The 17577-nt window shown below is 36.1% G+C and overlaps 1 protein-coding gene across 1 annotated transcript in view; it reads right to left on the minus strand.

The window, feature by feature from the left end:
- The window catches only part of LOC107153194 (phospholipid-transporting ATPase IB), a 532593-nt gene that overhangs the window by 430413 nt on the left and 84603 nt on the right, over positions 1-17577 (minus strand). Inside the window, exons 11-16 of the mRNA XM_048801263.1 lie at positions 16485-16650; positions 12174-12301; positions 11217-11294; positions 7078-7166; positions 5809-5853; positions 3080-3155 (exon numbers count right to left, since the gene is read on the minus strand). Of these exons, the coding sequence (XP_048657220.1) occupies positions 3080-3155; positions 5809-5853; positions 7078-7166; positions 11217-11294; positions 12174-12301; positions 16485-16650 (582 nt within the window). The remainder of the gene's footprint in view (positions 1-3079; positions 3156-5808; positions 5854-7077; positions 7167-11216; positions 11295-12173; positions 12302-16484; positions 16651-17577) is intronic.

The following is a 17577-nucleotide window of genomic DNA, read 5'->3' on the forward strand; positions in this document are numbered from 1 at the left end:
TATAGATACAAATGATTATTTGTGTCAAAAGAAAGTGGGGTACTCTTCCTCTGCCCATTGTTGGGAGTGTCTCCCACAAACAGAAGGGACCAGTTAGCAAAGCACTTAAGGAATTACATGAACTGTCCTTTGAAATTTCCCATAGGTTGATTCTCTAAGAGTCAAATCCCCTCCCGGCCATCAGCCCACACAAAGCTTGAAGCAGTCCTGAAGGACCCAGACAGTCAGACATGATGACCCAGGAAAAATGAAAACTTCAAAGTAGATGCAAGTTCTCTCTTGTGAGGAAAAAAAAAAAAGGATTTTCTTGGGTCAAATATTTTAGTTTTAATCAATGATCCTAAAACAACATAAAAGAAATGTGAGGTATCCATAGCAGAAAATTCTCAAATGCTTATTTTCTCTTCGCAACCACATTATGGCAAAATGAAGTGATCCACAGGTCCTGTATTAAAACTGCTGAAAAACGTCCGTTGAGTATACTGAATCCTATCCCATACCTTCCTAAGGACAAATATTGAGGTATGGTCTTCATCATTTATAGAGAAGGTGGATGTTAAACATCAAACAGCTTCAGGAATGTAGTACCACGGATGAAGTCCTCGAAAGGTTTCAAAGATCCAAAAAAGCAGAATAATGCTAACACAGGCAAGTAGGCTTTTATTAGAAAATAGAAAATAAATTCCCAAATAAATTACCTCACGATTCTTTTACTGAATTATAAGCATATAGATTATTTAAAAACCCTTAATTGTCCCTGTGTTTCAATGCTCATGATAATGTCTTCTTATCAAGGACATGAGGGCTGCATTTACCCTCTCTCACTGACCTTTCCATTAGAATAAAAGGAAATTTGGCTCAGGAGTTCCTACAGTTCAGATCTGGAATGTCCCCAAAAGAACCTGTGTATTACAGGTTTGGTCCTCAGGTTGGTGCTATTGGAAAGTGGTGGAAACTTTTAAGAGGTGGGACCTATTGGGGGGGAAGTTTTATCATTGTGAGTGTACCCTTGAAGGGAATATTAGTATCTTAGCAGATACCTCTTCCACTCTCTCATTCCTGGTCATGAGTTGGACATGCCTCCTTCTGGCATAAGCTCTTGTCATGATTTGCAGCCCCAGGTCCAAAGCAACAGGGCCAATTGATCATGGACTGAAACCTTCAAAACTCTCCAAAATAAACCTCTATTCTTTTTAGCTTGATTTATCCTAGCTATTTGTTTTAGTAACAGAAAGCTGACTAACACAGAAAGGTTAGAAGAAGAGGAGAAGGAAGTGACAATGGCCCTGGAGGAGAACTCAGTAAGTGGTGGTGGTTACAGGAAAGAATAGCAGAGACACTCTTTGTGCTAGGTCTGCATTCAAACATCCACAGAAGGACAGGCACAGGACAAAGAGATGAGGAACTGTCAGACCCCTTAGAAGCCCACCACACACTCACATGGGGCTAGATTTAGAGACAACAACTGTGTGAATCATAAATTAAATATAGAAGGATGTCAAGAATTAGAATCTCAGCAGCATGCAGAAGATCTCCTCTCCAGATGAGTTTCATTCCAGCCTCTAAGTTTCATGACAGTCCACATTTGGTCAGTGAAAATAACACTTGGAACAGGTGGGTGAGCACTACATCCACACCTCAGCAGTTGTGGTAACCAAAAAAATCCATCAAAAAGGGAGAGACTCCTCCACCTACACGAAACAAACCACTTGCTCAAGAGTTGCATCGTACCTGTTCCGAAAAAGTGACGATGACTCTTAACATGTTATGTCTCTTTTTCACTGGTTAACAAGGATTGCTTGAGTATTTTGTATTCATCTCTTCCCCTAGTACCTAGAGCAAGGTATTTAATGTAGATGAGGCCTTCAAACTATCTGCTAAATCAATGGATAAATAAATGGTTCTCTCATTTAAGCTGACACTGGGATTCTGAGGTACTCAGTACCCTCTTGCCCTCTGCTACCTTTTTTATCTGTTGATCAATGCTGAGAAACAAACCCTATGAAACCAGACCAGCAGCAAGTTTCCTAACCTTCCACATCACCCTTCCATGAATTCCTTCCCAGTTCACCAAAATGCTTTGATCATTGAATATTTTTCTAAGTTCAAAAATTTTTTAAAGTACCCTTAAAAACAAAAATAAATTGATATGATCCTACAGTTAATCCTGGTTAGCTACAATAGCTGAAGGTACTGTGATATCTTAGTTAAGAACTGAACATGAACCCAGTATGGTGGCCGACGCATGTAGTCCCAACTACTAGGGATGCTGAGGCAAGAGGATCACTTCAGCCCTGGAGTTAGAGGCCAGCCTGGGAAACAGTAAGAACCCAGATCTTAAATAAAAAATAAATGAACAAGATCCAAACAGATTTAGGTTCTAAAGCTCACTTCTATGTTTATCTGCTGGGTAACTCTTGGCTAACTCTTCCCATGTGACTTCCTTGTCCCCTCTCAGGGTGGACTCAAATGCTAAAGGAAATACATCATCAAGTGTCTGGCATAGAGTAGAATGTTATAAATACCATCTGTTATAATTTCTGACCTCTGTTTCCTAAAGTATCCTAGAAAATATATAATTACTTTCTAAGACAGTGGCCTCTTAGATTCACAGCTGTGAAGAAAGAAAACTGCAGCTCTCTCTTGCAGCAACAGAAATCTGAACTATTATAGAATCCTGTGGTGAGACTCCATCCTCGTGTGATTGCTTCAACACATACTTAAATTCAGCTTTACACTAATTTTTTTAAATATTTTTTTAGTTGTAGATGGACACAATCTTTATTTTATTTATTTATTTTTATGTGGTGCTGAGGATCGAACCCAGTGCCTCACACATATTAGGCAAGTGCTCTACCACTGAGCCACAACCCCAGCCCCAGCTTTACACTAATTTATGCAGTGTTCACCACAAAGTATTTGTTTAAGATCACATTCTCCAAGTCTTAACATAGTAAAATTGAGACTGCATCTCTCTCCAGGCTCCAAAGTAGCAACTTTCAAGACACTGCATACATAAAATATAAATAACAGTGAAGCATAACTATTTGATGTCTTATAAGTAAACTGGCAGACTCACATGGTTATCCTCAATATTCTTCAACAGCCTGGGATCATTAAAGTCACATGAATCACTAGGCGCTGAGGATATCCGACTGTAAGAGAGAACCAAAAGATACCCATTCAATTAAAAACTTCCTATTAAGATACCTCAAACCTAGTAAGAATCTGGCTTCTAGAAAAATCACACCTAAAATGCCCACAGATTTATAGTCAACTTTTTAAAGATTTAGAATGCTGTGTTCTATTTCAAACCTCAAGATGGTAAATCCTTAATGTTACCATAAATCAAAATATTTTATAAGTTATGATAAATAACATATTTAGAAAAAAAGAAACGGAAGCCACGGATCAATACTATGACTGTCATTTCAGTTGATCTTTGCATAACTTCTACCAGGGAAAACACCCCAGAGTGCCTGCTCAAAGTAGACAAAACAAGAGGAATTACTGTGTTGTATGCATTTACAGCCAAAGCTCATGTGTAGGAGAGAGAAAAAGGCACACAATTACTAGACAGGAAACTTGAATGATGGCTGTGTGTGATCATACTGTGTGTGAAGTCTATGTAAGAGGTTCAGTAGGTTCATTCATCTCCATTCCATCCTAAAAAATTTTCTTTGAGACAATAACAATGAAAAACGAGACTACAACATTGTTGATATCCATCTTAACTACAAATAGATATCAGACTTTAATACAGCAAACAGTAGCCAACGGTTTGCAAAAGAGATCATCTAAAATGCAAGTTGACCCCCCGGAAAAAAACCATAAAGGGTGAGAAAATGGCAGCACGGAGTTCCTGAAAGGTACAGGGAGGGCAGAAGACGGGATGCTTCTAAATCTGCTTGAGGAACTCGGCATGCTGGAGCCTTCCTTCATCATGTAGTCAGACAATGCAACCAGAAAGAAATGAAAAGTTCACACTTTAGAGAAGCCCTGAACCTGGAATATTATTCATTTCTAAAATGAATTAGTGCTATCAAGCCATGAAAGACATGAAGGCATCTTAAATGCACAGTACTAAGTTGATCTAAACAGGCTGAGTAGTGTATGGTTCCAACTTTAACATTCTGGCAAAGGTGAAGCTATTGAGAAAATAAAAAAGATCAGAGGTTGTGGGGGATGAGGGTTGGAGGACTGAATAGGCAGAGAAGAGAGAATTCTTAGGGTGATGAAAATACTCTATATGATACTATAATGATGAATACATGTCATAATTTATTTGTCCAAACCCACAGCATCAAGAGTAAACCCTAATGTGAAGTAGGGACTCTGGGTGATTATAAGGTGCTAACATAGGTTCACCAATGGCAGTACATGTACCACTATGATGGGAGGGCTTTTGATAATAGGGGAGGTCAGGAATCATATGGGAAATCTCTATGCCTTCTTAATTTTGTTCTGAAATTAAAACTCCCCTTAAAAGAGGTCTTAAAAATAGTGAAAATGGACAATTTTATATTCTGTATATTTAGAATAAAATATATATGAGCACACATCCAATGATCACCAGGTTTTATATATATTAGTTGTAGATGAACACACAGTATCTTTATTTATTTTTATGTGGTGCTGAGGATCGAACCCAGTGCCTCACACATGTGAGGCAAGTGCTTTACCACTGAGCTACAGCCCCAGCCCGATCTCCAGGCTTTTGAAGAAAGCAAAACAAAATTAAGAAATCAAAAAGTGGTGGGGGTTGGACATACGAGAACAGAGCAGAGGAAATGGACACTGCGAGGCCAAGGACAAAAGAGTGCTCTTGAAAACTGAAAGTGAGAGCCCATGAAGACTACTATGAAGGATAGAAGGCAAAAAGAATCAGAAAATAAAACAACAACAACAACAAAAAGGAAAATGGGAGGACGAGATGATACAATTGGAAATCAACCCAGAGGCTGAATATCTGCCTAACAAGAAACCCAAGGGAACAGAAAGATCAAGGGGGAAGAAAATTATCAAAGAAACACAATGCAAGGACACTTACCAAAAATTAATAAAAGAAAATACAGAGACAGAAATGGTTCTCTAGTCACCCATTAAATGTTCAACATAATTTAAAAAAACAAACCTAGTTAGTTCAACATAATAAGAAAAACCAGCCTAGTCCTGGTTGATATACAGACCCTTTCTGTATATGCTAAGGATATACAGAAATTGCTAAGTACTTCCAAAGGCTAGGAAAGAGAGACCAGAGAGCAAGTGACAGATCACACACAGAGCAGCAGATGCTGAAACTTCTTCCATGCTAGCAAGTCCAACAGTGTCTAAAAAGTTTAAAAAATTATATGAACATATTATTTTGAATATAGGGATATTTTTTAAAAGTCAAAAAGTTGAAGCTGTCTACTTCCAGGAAATGGGAAGTACTGGGCCAAGGGCAGGATATTTTTGTTAAAAGGTCTGAAAATATGGACTTTCAAAGTGGTATTTGTGTTTAAATCTTAATCGGGTTCTTTTTTGAATATATATATATATATATATATATACACATATATATACACATATATATACATATATATGTATATATATACATATATATACACACACACATATATATATTATGTATGTATGTGTATATAATTATGTACATATGTACATAATTATATACACATACATACATACATATAACTTTTATTTTTGAAATAACATATAACTTATTTACATATAAAATGTATAAAAAATGTTAATATCAAAATATTCTAAAGTCTTTTCCAGCATCAAGAAGTGCTGGAATCTACTTACCAGAAATCATCTGAGGATGCTTCTCTTGTCAATTCTGGGAAATGACTGCCAGAGAGAGGGAAAATAGAGCAGTCACAACACTGTGATCAAAAGACAGGCATTCAGATCAAAACATGAGCAAGAAATTCATAATTATTAGATTATATATATAAATTTACAGAGTCCCTTGAATTTCTTACTGTTTTAGTCAAAATTAATCAGTATAGTTTTATAAGAGATTTTATAGATTATTGATAAGTCATAGGTTATAGATAAGCCATAAACTATAGACTAATAAATATAGACTAATAAGATAAAACAATAAAGACAAGAGTTAATGTTAAGATAATTAAACATGTTTCAGTTTTAAGAAATAACAATACAGAAACATAAGTATATAGTCTCATATAGTACACAGACATAAGACTTAAAGATGTTAATGATAAGTTATAGACAATAAAATTGATAATTGGGGGTGCATAGGTTAACAATAGTCATAAATAAATGTTAAGATAATATAGGTTAAGTTACAAGATAAAAATAGTTAAGAAATAGTCATATTAAGTCGAAATTGCTATAGGCCAACATAAGTAAGCATTGCTAAAGTGACTCCATTACTATTCCTGTAAGCAAGGGCCATTTCTGGCAAATCAGCACATAAGCTGTGTCCCCCAAAAGAGCTGTGCTTTGTGTACTTCGTACCCTGCAAATGTACTTAAACCTAAACTGTACTCCTACCTTGGGGGGTCTTTAGTTCTGCTTAGGGGCTCTTAAGTTCCGTTTGTACCCTAAATGTGTTAAAACCCAACAATACACCTGCCCAAGGGAGTCCTTAGTTCTGCTTAGGGGCTCTCAGGTTCTGCTAACTGCTGTTTTAGCTCTGTGATTGGCTTGCTTGTATGATGCTAAGGAAAGTCCCTGAGTTGTGGTTTTCATCCTTAAATCCTCAGGACACAGGCCAGGAAATTGCTGTTCTCCGTAAGAGAGTCAGTCTCTGTGGAAGGCAGCCCCTGGCCATGTAGGCCCTGGCCAGGTAATAAAGCTCTCTAATTTGTTTCAATTCAGACTCTGTGTGTTTTCTGAGCGATCTCCCAAAACATTACTAAGCAAATATTTACAGAAATAAATCATATTTTAAATTTTAAAAGTTCCATTTGGGATCCATCAAGTTTTAGATACAGTTAACAATAACTACAAATCTAAATTCCTTATATATCAGAAAGTCAAGATACTTGATGAGGTAAATTTATTTTGTTGGAAGAATACAAATAAAATTTCAAACACACTTACCCGTAGGTTACTCCAGCAATGCTACACTTCTTGAAGTTCATGATATTACATGTAAGAGTTCCAGTTTTATCAGAGAAAAGATATTTTACCTAAATCAAAGAATAAAAGAAATGTACATCAGGAGAGTAATAAGAAGCAAAGACCAATAAATGAAATCTTCTCTTCCATACTTTTCAAATCTGTATTAAACTTTTTTATTGGTTCTTTTTAGTTATACATGACAGTAGAACCCATTTGACATACTTACATACACGGTGTATCAAATTTAAATAAAGTAGATTTCCTTAAAGTAAGTAAATTAATAACAAAAAATAGCTTTAATGCTTAGACCAACTGCAAACCTTTTCTGTTACTAATTCTATAGTCAAATTGCACAGAAATGTGCAAAGGAAGCTTCAATAATAGCTCTGGCACTACAAAAACCAATCTGAAGTCCTGCCACACAGTGTCTCAATGATGCATTTCACTCTTGGAAGATAATGCCACACCCTAATTACAGTATGCAGATCTGAAGAGTCCACCCTACAATTGGATTAAGAAGGCATAAGACAAATCTGCAGTTTCTCAATCACTATCACAATTCAGATGCAGATGAAGAAGACAGCATGCATCTTAGATTATATCACCTTCCAAGATGGAAAGTTTTACAGACTCAAATACATGATGTTCTCAAAACTCAAAGGCGAAAAGGGAAATCACTAAGTAGATCAACAAGACCTATGAGATGCAGCCATGTTCACAAGATTAACTTAATGTGAAAGAGATAATTACAAATGCAAATGTGGTAGGCTGGTTAGGCTATTTCAGGTTAGTGATGGGAAAGACAGGAAGAACTCTTGGCTATGAGACATGAGAGTTTAGGGTAGGTTTGGGGTGCTACCTAGTCATGTAGACTATGGAGAAGTCGCCTTATCCTCCTTATCCCAGTTTTGTCTAGGAGATTGCAACATCCTTCTACATGTCATTCTGGGAATTACGTTATGGATTGGTGAGGATGGGTGACTAACGTGATGGCCCCAGAGGAAACTGATCTCTCAGTGGTTTTCTATAGAGGGGTCAAGAGTGTTTCTGGATGCTAGATAACTCCCAGAAATTCAAACACCTAGTCCAGATACTTTTTCTTAACGACAAAGCAAACAAGTAAACTGAGAATTATTTCTTAAAGCAACCAAAGGGCATTCAAGATAGAAAAATTATTTAATCTCCCTAAAAGAGTCAAATGTTATGTCCAAATATAAAATTACTACACTAAGGGCAATTTATGCTTTATCCATGAGTAAGTTCTTTAACATTTATTAATTATTTTAATGGTACACATTTATGAGGTTCAATGTGTAATTTGATACATGTACACAAAGTACAAGGAGATCAAATCAGGGTATTTGGCATTTCTGTCTCCTTAAACATTGTTAAATTTTTTATTAATACATAGCTATACATATTTAGGGATATAGAGTGTGATACTTCAATATATGTATACAATGCAGGTAATTAATATTTTATTAGTTCATATAAACAGTAAGTTTTAAATAAGCTTTATATACATCAAGTCTGGAGGTATAGAAGTAGAATAGGATCTGCCTTCTGCCTTTTTTAAAAAGAATTAAGCAATATCAAAATATTTAAAAATGAAAATTTCCTAATAAGAAATAATCAAGACTTGCTATCACTCACCCTATCGAGTCTTAATTGATACTAAAGGTTCCAACTCAGAAACTCTTCCCTATGCAAACTTTCCCCCCATCACCCTAGGTGTCTTGAGTCCTTTAAAACCTCCCATTTCTCAGAGCTTCTTTATGGAACCCAAAAATAATTATATTCTGAACACTGTGTTAAACTGAAAAAGGCAACTAAAGACCATATGGTCATCCCCTGGTATCCTCAGGAACCCCACCAAAATTCAGGGATGTCCCTTATAAAAAATGGTACAATGCTGCATAAAACCTATGCACACACTCCAGTATGCTTCCTTTCTGTATCATCTCTAGATGACTTTTTAATATAGATTAAATGCTATTATAAATCATTGTTATACTGTATGTTTAGGGAATAATGACAAGAAAAAATAGTCTGTACATGTTAGATACAGACACAGCCATCATAGACTCAACTACATTTTCAGTCTGAGGTTGGATCCATCCCTGGATACAGAACCTGTGAATGTGAGGGCCCACTGTACAGGGCAATTCTCTATTCTCAAATGGCCCCAAAAGTCTCCAAAAAGAAACAGATACCACATGACTAATCACATCTCTTATATTACTATATCTCTTATATTACTATATTGGGAAAGACTGTTATGAGAACATAGAAGACAGACTCTTGCCTAGCAAACTGGAGAAGCGTTCAAAAAGAAGACAAAAGTAGTCTGATATGTACCAAAAACACAGAGATTCTTATCAAAGTATGATTTTACTAATGACAAACCTAGTTTAGAAAGAAAGAATGTAAGATTTAAAAAAAAAAAAAAAAAAAGAAAGTGAGGGCTGGGTTTGTTCCTCAGTGGTAGAGCACTTGCCTAGCATGTGTGAGGCACTGGGTTCAATTCTCGGCACCACATATAAATAAATTAAATAAAGATCCATCAACAACAACAAGAAAAAAGTGTATATCAAATTTTTTTGTTTGTTTACTGGTAAGTTTAATTCACTTATAGTTATTTATTTATTTATTATTTATTTATTTTATTTATTGCATTACAATTCTTAATACACCTTTATACTACAATTTATCATATCTCTGATTGTATATAAGGTATCAAATTTTTTTAAAAAGTGAAAATTCAAGATCCAGAGTCAATTGCAGTGGCACAATTACACTTGTAATTCCAGGGACTTGAGAAGCTGAGGCAGGAGGATCGCAAGTTCGAGGCAATTTAACGAGACTCTGTCTCAAAATGAAAAGGGATAGAGATATATCTAAGTGGTTAAGCATCCCTGGGTTCAATCTCCTGTACCAAAAAAAGAAAGAAAGAAAGAAAAAGTACCCAGAGACCCATTCTGGGTACTATCCCTCACCTGTGTGAGTGGAACACAGGTGGGCAGACGGAAGCCAGAGACGCTGGCTTGCTGGGGAGGATTTGTGCTCTATTCCAGGGATGTTCCCTTAAATCACAACCCACCCTGTTATACTAAGAATTTAAAAGCATGGATGTGAATATGAACAGTTCAAGAAAAGGTAGAAATATCTGCTATGATCTCCAAGTAGATTTGAAATATATTATCAAAGAAACACTTCCAATTTTTGTCTATAAAGTTCTAATCTATCACAAGATTTTGCCCACAAATTTAAGCCTTGACTTTCTGGAAACAAACAAAACTATAAAAACCACTGCAGAATGGGAAAGAACGCCTACCTCCAACTAAGGCTTCAAGACTTTTTCTAGCCTTCTCATGACTGAGACATCTCACCTGCATCTTCCCAGTTGGACACAAAGTATGTGGGAGACATCGTACACTGAGCAGGGAAGCATAAGGCCATTCACTAAACCAGAGATCCTGGAGTAAGGTGTTCATTTTATCATCTATAGAATGATAGCTCCCACCTCATAGGGTGGTTGGGAAGTTTACAATGTATAAATCGAAATCATAATCTTTAATTGCAGTGCATTCAAATTTCAACTGCTGTGATTTCAATGTAAGCAACAGACATAAGTCAAAATACAACTCAGTAGAGAAAAGAAGAGTTCCAGGTGAAGGCAAGAAAGACACTGATTCACTGGAATATTCCAAACAAAATGTAAACATGTGAGGAACACATAACCTTCAAATAGCTCCCACACATTTCATGGGGGTTTCCCAGTATCCGATTATATGATCCTTGTTTTCCCTGTCATTGGCTCCTAACAAATACTTTTAAAAAGTTCAAATTTTTATTCTTATATATTTTTGTACCATGTTTTTGTACTATTCTATTTGCAGGTAACTTCTATGTGACAAAAGATAGGGAAAAAACAAGTCAAAGGCAAGGGAAATTTGTATTTGTTAATACTTTCAGATACCATAGAACTCTTCAGACATCCTAGCCACAGTCACAGGTAACTGTTCTTACAAAACCTCTCCATAGTTGTTCTGCTAACACTTGTCTCCTCTCCTGCTCATTCCACCACTACCACCCAAAGTTCTCAAAGAGGTTCTCACCTGCCCAAGCTCTTCATTAAGGTTTGATGTCCTGGCCATTGCAGGAGTGTCATTTCCTACATAATACATATCTATGTCCTGAGAAAGAGAGAGAAAGCACACTTTGGAAAATATGTACCATCGATTCAGATTAACATAGAAGCTACCAACAGGTACCTTAAAACCCGTCTGTTTTAATATAAGTATGATTTTTAATTTTGAGGTGAAAACAGTGACTGTTAAGATACAGAAACCTCGGAATTTAAGAAGGAAAATATGGTCTTTTATATACAGAAAGTTTAGTTTTTTCATGACCTAGACCAACTCTTCATGATTCTGAGCTTGATTAGTCCCTCATTCACAGGAATCCTGTGAAGACCAAATAAAAGTACATATAAATGTGACTAATCTGCAAATATTGGCTGCTGAAGTCCTGTGCTTAAGGGCCATGAAAATCCAGTTTAAAAAAAAAAAAATCACTACTCTAGAGCTGGGGATATCACTCAGTGATAGAGCAATGCTTAGAATTCACAAGGTCCTGGGTCTATTCCCAGCACATACACATGTACAACTCTATCCCTCCAATCAAGTCCAAGTTTACTTTCACAATGCATTTTGGTGAATAATGAACACTACAGTAAACACACTTACGAGTGTATTTCCTTGGCACTAAATGAGACTTTAAAAGCATCTACACCAGCTGCAGCCAGATACCAAGAACCCACTGAGCATCCTGCCTCCACTATTTCACTTAGTCTTTACAACAACCCTGTGAATGGGTAGGCACCCTGTCCTCCCCATTTCTCAGGGGAACCCTTACCAGCTGTCTATTTGGATGGCTTAACCGTCAGACCTAGTCATAAATGGACTCCATTCTTCCTTTTCTAGGAGCTCAATTAACTGACAAAGGCTCAAGAGAGTATTAGAAAGCAGCAGTTGGCATTTCTCCAATAGCCCAAACTCCACCTTAATACTCACCCAGTTTATAAAAAGGGCTTGTGTGTATTTTACAACCTCAAGAGTCACCAGCAGACTGATGGGAATAAGATTGTTGTACAAGATGATGAACGTCAATAGGTTGTATCCAAAATTATCCGAGCTTGATTCTGTGGAAGAAAACCAAGGAATTTGTATAGCTTTAATTATAGTCTCTATTCAGTTTCTTTTCATTTTTGTTATTTTGAATTTTTTCTAAAAGATGTTGACAAAAAAGTTGCTTATTGGTTTATTTAGATCCAAGTTAAAAGTGCTTGCTGTTGTGCATCTTCTATTGCAGGAATTGTGAGTAAAGAGACAAGTCAGACACAATTTCTGTCACTATGAGCTGGTTTCTCCTAGGAGGTGGTGGGGGATAGATGGAGCAGAGACAGCATGCCCCTCCACGTGACCACGCAGCAGGACACAGCTGTTAAAAAGGAGGTTGTGGAGCACCCCAGGAACCAACACAGCAGGTTTTTAATGGAAAAGCAGAAGGTGATGACTAGTGATTAGAAATTTGTAACAACTCTAAACCACAGTTACTGAGCTTTGAACCAAGAAATTAAATCAAATGGTGGTTTGATTGAGATATGGAGTTCTGGACGGTGGTTGTGATGGAAAGAAGTGCTAGGAAAGAATAAAATGAGTAGTCACCAGCTGGCCAGCAGACCCACCCTCCCACCACCCTCACCACCACTTAGCCAGTTGACAGCCTTTCTTCCTCAAATGTAGAATTTGGACTCACCAAATAGGATCTCTAAGTCCCAACACACTGATGCCCCTAAAAGTATAGCATTTGCTTAGAAATGAATATCTGTCTGCCAGTAAGATTACATGTTAATAAATCATTTCTTAAAGTTTTAAAAATTTCCTAAAATTAATATTGTTTTAATTTTTTTAAAGAAATTGAAATTTTCTGATTTTGAACACTAGCTCAAAATGTTTAATATTATTATACATAGTGTTCAAAAGTAGAGTGTATTCAGGGAAAAAGCCAAACTCAAAGCTCCAGAAACCATAAAACTTCTGGTCCAAAGTCATGAAATGGAAGAGTTCCATAAAAAATACAACCCCCACCTGTATGTAAAAAAAAGTTTAACCAAAAAAATAAAAAAAATCATCAACAGGAGATAAGAAAGGGCAGAGTCAATTAGGAACTGAAGTCAAAGTTCCAACAGTGACCATGAATATGTTAAGTCTGCTGGGTTTTGTCAGGGTTACTCAGATGCTATCATAAGAACAAGACAGAAAGTGTTATGAATATGACAAAAAGAACATTGTTCCACTGTAAATCATGCAGCTAGTGCTAAAGTTTGACATTACTCAAGCAATGTAAATGGCATTCAATCCCCACAAAGCCTGTATACCAAGATGGTGTCAATGCTATACATGTACCCAGACTGTGACATTTGCGGAATTAATATGCACACATAGTATCAGTCTCCACATTTGAGGCTAGTTTGGTCCAAACCCAAAGTTTAAGCACCAATGCCAAGGGATTGTGATCCAACTACAACTGAAATTCCGGTCACATGTCCCACATTTGTAAAGTGGCAACAAATGTTCTCCCAGAAAGTTAAAAGTGTATGTGTATGAGTTTTCTTTGTGAATAATTAGAAAAGTTTTAAAATTGTTTTAATCAGTTAAAAACTAAATATATTGAAAGATAGGAATAATAATAAACCCTCAAAAAACTACTTCTCCACTCCACCCCCAGAGCTATAGATTCATGTTGCTTAAATTCTGTTCCAGTTGGGTGGTAGGGATAGACCAGGATGACTACCAGCGCCCATCTTCCCTACGCGGGAGCTCCATGCTGCAGAAATTCTATCCCAGGGCAGAGCAGGCTGCTATCCCAAGTAGGGTTGGCTATCAGAACAGGAACACACTCAAGGAATTGATGTTATTTTAATAGAGTATTACAAAGGCCATGCCCAGGGCACTATCAAAAACAACAGAGATCTCAGTGACAAATCAAGGAAAGCAAATATCTTCACAAACAAAACAGGAAACCAGCTAGAAACTTAGCATTGATATTCAGGGAAAAATATAGCCAAAGAAGCCTTCCTAAGAGTACATTTCTCCTTGATAAGGTAAAAAGTCACATCCATGTTGTTTTTGATAGTGCCCTGGGCATGGCCTTTGTAATACTCCATACACCTTGCGGCTGTATCTACTCATGTGAAACCAAAAAGGGCACTCATGAGCTACCAGTCCCTAAATGAAAGTAGGATGCACTTTAATCTCCCCAAATGTCAGAGATATACCTTAAACCAACCACAGACCAAACAACAAAGGATAGACTCCTTCCTGGCTTAAAAACCAGTCATTGGCTGACCAGCAAGCCCTACTGACCCAAGAGAATCCAGACTTTAAAATAAGGTAAGGAACTGCCTAATGTGGATGGGTTTCCTTTCTGAGGAAACAAAAATATTCTAAGATTAGGTAGTAGTGAGAGTTGCACAAATCTGTGAATGTATTCAAATCCAATGTATATTTAAAAATAATTTCAAAATTAAAATCAAAGAAATGAAATAGAGCAGTAATTCCAGTGACTACTACTATAAGAGAAAAAAGACTTTGCAGAATTAGTTCAGAAAAGTCACTAAAAACTAAACAAAATCCAGCAACAACAGGCCCCGGAAAGAATAGGAAATCAGAACCCAGAGTTTCTACAATATTTTATCTAAAATACCCAGTTTTCAAAAACAAAAAAAAAAAAAATATGAAACTTGTAAATAAAGAAGAAAAAAAAGAGCAATAGAAACTAAGGAGACTTCAAATAATGGACCAAGCAAAGATATATTCAAATAAGTAAAGGAAGCTGAAGAATTAAAGAAAAGCATGATTACAACAACTTCTCAAATGAAGAATATTAACAAAGGGAAGTTATTTCTAAAAAAAAAAACCAAATGGATATTCTGGAATGAAAAAAATACAATAAATGAAATGAAAAAAAATCACTAGTGGAACTCAACAGTAGACTTGAGTTGGCTGAGGAAATAATAAGCAAATGTGAGGAGAAGTTAACACAGATTATCTAATTGGAGAAACAAAAGAAAAAGAAAAATCAACAGAGCCTCAGAGACCTATAGGACACACCAAGGATACCAACATACACATAATGGCAGGAGCAGAAAAGAAGACTGAGAATGTGACAGAGCAATATTGAATAATACCTGAAAACTTCTCAAATTTAAAGAAAAAAGTCAATCTGCACATCTAAAAAGCTCAACAAAGTTCAAACAACAGAATAAACACATAACTATTGAAAACAGAAGACAGAATCTTAAAAGCAACAAAAGAGACTCACATCATACACACACACACACACACACACACACACAGAAATACAGTTAACAACAGACTTTAATCAATTCAATGGAAGCTAGAAGAAAGTGAGATGTCATATTCAAAGTACTGAAAGGGAAAAAACAATGTCAATCGGAATTCTATAAGAATTCTACATCCAGCAAAACTATCCTTCAAGAAATAAAGAAAGTAAGGCATTCTAAAATTAAAACTGGAGTAATTTGTTGCCAATCCACTTTCAAGGAAATATTTAATGAAGTTTTCTAGGATGAAAAAACAAAACAAATGACAGAAATTAAATCCATATAAAGAAACAATGAATGACAGTGAAGAAAACTATATAGGTACTTCTAAAAGATTATAATTACATACACTTATGATTTCTTCTGGATTTAAAAAAATGATAAAATTTCATTATAGAACTGCAATCTTGGTGTTATATGCAGGTATAATACATATGAAAGTATAAAAGTTCATAAAGAAATGATAACCTGCCAATAACTAATACACACAAAAAACAATATCAGAAATGGTAAGCAAGTAAGTTAATATAAAGCATCTCCATAAAATTATTTTTTTCTTTTTCCTTTTAGCTTCTTTAAGAGATATAAGGTAATATAAAGCAATAATTATAACATTGTATTGTTGGATTGGTAACATATACCTGTAATAATAATAGCACAAGAAGGGGAAGAAATGAAGGTGTAGTAGGAGTGACATTTCTTTATTTGCTTAAGTTGGTACTAATAAAAAATGGATTAGAATAAATCAAGATATACATTGTAATCCCGAGAGCAACTACGAAGAAAATAAATTTTTAAATTGTTTAAAAATAATCATTTGAGTATAAACAAACCCCAAATGTGCCCATCTTCACTTCATTAAACAAGCCAGAGGAAACAGAAGGATGGCACAGCCAACAAACACTGACCATGTCTGGAAGGACTTTACAAAGGTGCTTTTGTCCTATTTCAATGAGCAACCCACCCCAACACTTACCCATCTTTTTGATGTACCAGTTACTTGCACCATGAGACCCGTTCCAGTACAGGGCCCCCACTGAGCTCACCAAGGCCATGACTAAGAGGATGCCAAACAACACCAGGATCTGCACATTGGTTACTTTCTCAACATTTGATCTTTTGAGAGGTGCTTTGGTGGAATTCTGTAAAACAGCATTAAAGTCAATAAGAGTCACACAACAGACTTGGGGGCATACTTGGGAGAAAACAAAGTAAAACAACCAAATTCAACACCTGAAAAATAAAAGACAATTTCTTTTCCAAATGAATTTCCAATTACCAATGAAATTTGAAAGCATATCATGCTCTTGAATTTACAGCTAGTTAACTCCACATGATTCATTCCACACTCACAATGACTACATCTTAGCATGAAATTAGCCACTTCCATTATCATGGAACACAAGAGACTCTAAATAATTTAAGTCCAGTTTAGAAGAAATCAGAATACTGCAAATTCAAGAGAAACTTAGAGAGTCTATACCATAAAAAATCTAGAGAAAACCTTCAAAGTAATAACACAGCTCCACAATAAATATACAGAGAGACATTTTTAAAGGATACATTTTTCCCTCCATTAGATAAAAATGTGAGGAAAGAAGATATATGCAAAGACATTTACATCAATAATGCAAAATAAAACATTCACGGGTGTAAAAATTAATGGATAGATAAAGTTTCACTTGGAGAACTGTGAACAAGAAATGAGAACGAAAAGTTAGGAAGGGCCTTGTGGACAGGAGAATACCCGAATCATAAGCAGAACATAGACAGGAAGGTAAAACATTCTTGATGAGGCTAGAGCCCATGCCAGTGTTGGGAGGTGAGCGTGGGAAGAGAGATTAAAGCTAGAGTCAAGGATCATGGCATTTCAGGTAGAAATTTTAAGACTAAATCCCCTCTGCAGTGGGAAAGTCAATAAAACACCCTGAGCAAGATAGTTACACACCTGCAGTCATTTTATTTGATGATTTCTGAAAGTAGTTGTTGTGGGGAAAGTAATGCCCTCATCCTAATCCCTAGACATGTATATGTTATATTACACGGCAAAAGGGACTTTTGGGGGGGGG

The sequence above is a fragment of the Marmota marmota genome, unplaced genomic scaffold, assembly GCF_001458135.2.
Source record: "Marmota marmota marmota unplaced genomic scaffold, marMar, whole genome shotgun sequence".
Classification (NCBI taxonomy): Eukaryota; Metazoa; Chordata; class Mammalia; order Rodentia; family Sciuridae; genus Marmota; species Marmota marmota.